Below are 4,926 nucleotides of genomic sequence, written 5' to 3' on the forward strand. Positions count from 1 at the left end.
GTCTTTGAGCCACCAGAAACCACTAACATCAAGCCCAGCAAACTAGATCGGGCTCTGGGAAATGCAAGATCATCGCTTGTGAATTCCAGCGCTTTCTTGGAGCCTAATTCGCACCGAACCTAGAGATCCCAGTGGAAAACTGATGGTTTACCCGGCTGGGGTGAACAGATGAGGACCAGCAAGCTTTGCCACCGGATGGTGGGGCTGGGTTGTGCTTTAATGCTTGAACCTTCCCAGCAGCGAACCTGTAACGCAGCACTTACAAACTGGGTTTTAAAATGAGAAAACAGGCGCTTGAGAGTAATAAAAAAATGAAGGGTAAATACAACTGTGTCTACAAAAAGATGCCCTGGTTTTAAAACTTAGCAAATTAGGAGTCAGCGACAATAAATATACACTAGATATACATTACTTGCTTCTCTGAAGGAGCTGGAGAGGAAATAATCCTGTTCAAGAGTTGGCTGGATATACGCTTGCAGTGAGGTCCCACGGGATGGGCGTCAGAGTCGATGCAAATAGTGGTGCTGCGCCAGGACTTTGGAGTAGTTTATAAATAATAAATAACAAATAATAAATAATAACAAAGAGGTGCAACATTCATTACACGGTATGCTAAATATGTGGTTAAAAGTGCGTATCTTCTATTTGTTTTAATTACAGTAAGACAAAACAAGCTCAAATATACCAAGAATCCCTGGGGGGTTTTGTTTTGCAGAAAGGAAATTTTCAGAAAGATTTCAAATAACAAGAACAGAAATAAAGTTCGGACAAAGCTCTTTCTCCTGCGAGGGGACAAGCTCCCGGCTCGCGCAGGAGCGCACGAGGGAGCACAGCCTTTTCCTTCCCTGCCCTTCGTTTTCAGTCAGAGCGATGCTCTCACCCTGGCAGCTGTCAAGTCTTCTAGGACCAAAATGTCAAAGCATCAGATGAAATTTTAAAACTTAAAACCTCAAAATAAGGTTCATACACACACAAAAAAAAAGCAGCTAAAATACCATATTCTGCAAAAACAAAATATCAGCCAAGTACTTTGCTAGGGTGGACTAGTGCCATTAATTTCAGCTACATCACTTCACACCGGTGTGGGATCTCGCCTTTCACCAAAATAACTCGCACTTCTGGTCGCAATTTCCCCTAAATCCTGCACCTAATGTTTCCTGTGAGAAAGTTTTCGGTAGTTTTCCACTCAATGCTGCACTGAAATTCTCCCAGTCGCTCTTCAGACCTCCAGTCTATGGGATGGCGGAGGAAATTTGGGTGCTAAGCCACCCAACAGCCCAGCAACCCCAGGGCTGCGGTGCCTCCAGTCTAACGTGGGATATTTAAGAACAGTTTGCAAGTGGCCACAGAGAAACAACAACCTGTTTGTGTCTAAGCCTGCTGAGGTATAGTCGAGAAAGATGGCTATTTCCCGTTACAGCCTGGTTAAAAGTGATATCCAGCAACAAGAGATATCAATCAGTAAATATTGAATCAAAACAAAATTTATGTTTTTCTAATGATGGCTATTTCTTGGAAATTTACACAAACTTTTTACGCCTACTGGCGCTTAGGCCAATAAATCTATAATTAAATGATACAGCCAAATGCACAAACTTTTGCAGTCTACCTAAACCAAAAAATACGCTACTTTTCTTTTTTTTCTTAGTTCTACTCTATTTTCTTTTTTCTGCTCTCAAGTCCAGCCCTGGATTTATCCCCCAGGCAGAACTGCTGTTTGCTCAGTGGGATGAGCTGAAAGAAGAGGACTTTGGAGAGATTTTTAGTTATGCAGGGGAGAATCAAAAAAAAAAAAAAACCCACAAAGAAAGGAAAATATCCCAATTCTCTAGGTTACTTTACTGGTTATATAACCAATCTCTCTGGTTATATTTACGCTCCTATAAATAGAGAATTGCCCTGAAAGAGTGGCCTAAAAAAAAAAAAAAAAAAAAAAACGGAGTCAGGACGCGGCGACCGTCGGCGCTTGGGTGGGAGCGGGCGCAGGGGTGGCGGGGCTCAGCACGGGGACGAGGACATCTGGTCGTAGTCGGGGCACTTGAGCAGAGCCGGGTAGTTACTGTTCATCTGCAGGGACGCCTCGCTGGAGATATCCGAAGGGCTGCGTCCCCGCGCCCACGCGTCCGGGTGCAAGAACTGCCCCGAGTAGTCGGAGCAGTTGCTCAGACGGGGACGGTAGAAGCCGGGGTGCGGTCGGTAGATGTCCTCGGCCGTGTATCGCTTCATGAACAGGTAAACGGACATCACCCCGGCACTCTGCAGGGGAGAGAGACACGGCCTGACGCTCACCCTGCTCACAGCCGCCTTCTCCACCGCCACCAAAACAGAACAAAAATACAAATTGCTTTTTTCGCTCTGCTGACGATGCACAAGGGCTCCCGAGGACAGCCGCTTCGCTGCCCTGTGCCCCGGGTTCCTGCAGTAAATAACGGGGCACAGCCACGTCTCCTCCTCTGCATCCATCCTCGGCACCAAATCGTGATCAAATGCCCCATCAGTGCTCCAGGCTTGGGGTCTGTCCCCACTGTATACGTCTCCCACCATACTATATATCCGCTCTCACAGCCTACCCTTAAGCCCCATCTGAGTCCTCTTTTTGCTCACAGCCTCAATGCCCCCACCCCGAGAACGGGATACACTCGCTACAGGGATGTGACAGCTCCCGGGTACCTCCGTGAGAAGGAACGAGATGGCAGAGAAGGCAAACGACCATCCGTATTTGTAATTGAAGAACGTTTCCGAGTCCTTGGTCCTGTTCAGCATCTCGTCGTTAATGCTGGATATGTAGAGGACCAGCCCCACCACCAGGCTCAGACCTGGGGAGAAACCAAGAAGAAAGATGGTGGGAAACGCTTCAGAGATGAAGCCGCTGAAGAAGCACCTTCTTTTAAGACACAACTTGTGGGTGAAAATGTAAAACTGTGGAAGTGTACTTGAAATAACTGGGGAAAGAGCCTGCTTTCCTGAAATTCTTTCCTTCTGAGCTAACCCCGGGCACTCCTCCCATTTCACTCAAACCGTGACCTGCTCACGCAAGTCCATGTGCACCGGGTAGGAGCTGGCTTCAAAGCTCGGCTGTCACAGCTATTTGTTTAACACTTGCACAGCACCATGAATAAAACATTCACTCGTCTCATGTAGAAACATCCCAGCTGAGCAGTTTGAAGGTTCAGATCTCTCCTGCGACCGATGTCCTCTCCCCCAGCACCTGCTCCTGCACGGGTGGTGGGGGCTTTTCCACACATCTCCTCGCCACCGCCACAAACGAGTTTTGCACCGGGTGATTTTCCATCCCACAAAGCCCGAGCAGGCTGCGGGGCCGAGCCGGGAGTCCCCGCGGGTGATGACTCCAACAGGGAGCCACCACAGCGGGTTAGGAGAGCACCAGCAGCTACAAAAGCAAACGTGCGCCCTGCTCAAGGATTTTCAGGAGAAAACCTGGCTGGGAAAACTCACCCGACAGGATGAAGAATATCCCCGAGACGAAGGCGAGGATGGTCCTGTGAGGCCGAATGTGGCCGATGTTGCTCAGGATGAAGCCGATGAACATGAAGAAGAGGCTGACCAGAGGGAAGGGGGTGGCAGAGCGGATCATCTCTGGTGGGAGAGGAGCAGAGGAAAGCGAGAACAGGTCAGTCCTGGGGCTCGGCTGGGTGGGCCGGCTGCAGCCCTGCTGCTCTCTGACCAGCCCGTGTCCTTCCTCGCTCCTGGTTAATGTGGCTGCCCCCCAGCCCCTGGCAGGGTTCCCCTCTTTGCTAATGAGCTGAGTAAAGAGGTGACTCTGGCTGGCTGTGGAAACGCCTGCCAACGTTTGCATTTCTGAGGGTTTCTATGTGAAGTGGTACATAGGAAAAAACCATCGGAACCTGCGTTTTTCTCCGGCTTCGCTGCAAAACAGTTTGCTGAACACTTCTGTTTATTAAATCAGAAATGACTGCAGAATTCATCATGAGAGCTGTGACACTCCACCCCTAATTCATCCCACCATGTAATGTGTAAAATTGACTGCTACAGAATAAATACAGCTGCAAATTACAGAGAGGAGACTATAAAGCCAAACGCTTCCATAAACATCAGCGCTGAATAGCCCGTGATAGGAAATTGTACAGCTTACAGTCTCTGTGAGCATCCTGCCATCAGAAAGGGATGTCCCCAAAAGCTTAGGAGCATATTGGGTAGTTCACATCATAGTAAAAAATGTAGTTGCATCCTTGCATGGTAGCACCGTCAAGGAATTAGGAGCTTCTTGGGCAAGGGTACAAAGAGGATTTCTTGGGGGGATCCCTAGTGACCCTTTGGTCTTTGCAGACCCCACCGAACCACTTACTCAGGACGTTGACTGTGGATTCAGACGTCAGCTGGATGTTCATGGGCATGACGTATTCGATAGTGAAGCACCGGCCACGCTCTTCACCTGCAGCAGACACAGACTGAGTCACACCCGCAGTGTGTTTGTCTGTTTATTTTCGGCAGGGGAGAGAGTAGCTTAATCAATTTTAAAATTAATTTCAGTGCATGCATAAAAATAATCTTGCTTTTTAGTGCTGCTTCCATCTTGGGTGTCAGTGCTGGGGCTGAAGACAGACATCTCTTAACTACCATCTCTCTTGTGCAAAAGGATTCCCTTGTATACAAAAATGTGAAGCTTGAAGCCGGAGGGTATCAGAGCTCCTCACACCCCGACTTTTTCAAAGCAGCAGTTGAAACTTCGTGACAATTCCGATCGGTCACTCTGAGATTCCCAGTCCCTTGGGTTTTATTCAACTCCATCCCTGCAGCCAAGTCACTTTATCAAACCTGGTGCGGACGGAGGGAACGGTCCAGCTGACCTGAATCTAAATGTTGCAGGGACAAAACGGAAAGTTTTGAGCTGCTGCCCAAGGCGCCGTGGCCGCGGCGCTGGGACGGAGCGGGACGGGGGGCAGC

At 48.8% G+C, this 4,926-nt stretch overlaps 1 protein-coding gene across 1 annotated transcript; it reads right to left on the reverse strand.

Moving 5' to 3' along the window:
• Positions 1-1,976: 1,976 nt before the first annotated feature.
• On the reverse strand, positions 1,977-4,430 carry CACNG5 (calcium channel, voltage-dependent, gamma subunit 5). Its single transcript, XM_009579805.1, has 4 exons — positions 4,328-4,430; positions 3,457-3,597; positions 2,671-2,816; positions 1,977-2,256 (listed from the first exon to the last, which is right to left on the reverse strand). Exons 1-4 carry the CDS (start codon positions 4,374-4,376, stop codon positions 1,999-2,001), a joined length of 594 nt encoding a protein of 197 aa, XP_009578100.1. The 5' UTR covers positions 4,377-4,430; the 3' UTR covers positions 1,977-1,998.
• Between the last annotated feature and the right edge of the window lie 496 nt (positions 4,431-4,926).

Source organism: Fulmarus glacialis, unplaced genomic scaffold, assembly GCF_000690835.1.
Source record: "Fulmarus glacialis isolate BGI_N327 unplaced genomic scaffold, ASM69083v1 scaffold21446, whole genome shotgun sequence".
Lineage (NCBI taxonomy): Eukaryota > Metazoa > Chordata > Aves > Procellariiformes > Procellariidae > Fulmarus > Fulmarus glacialis.

What these genes read in the sequence shown, in the direction of transcription:
- CACNG5 (XM_009579805.1), bottom strand. Translation starts at nt 4,376, where the DNA reads ATGCCCATGAACATCCAGCTGACGTCTGAATCCACAGTCAACGTCCTG. An exon ending in ATCCACAGTCAACGTCCTGA is followed by an intron (nt 3,598 to 4,327) that starts GTAAGTGGTTCG and finishes CTCTCCCACCAG; the next exon opens with AGATGATCCGCTCTGCCACC. An exon ending in GATATTCTTCATCCTGTCGG is followed by an intron (nt 2,817 to 3,456) that starts GTGAGTTTTCCC and finishes GTTTCTCCCCAG; the next exon opens with GTCTGAGCCTGGTGGTGGGG.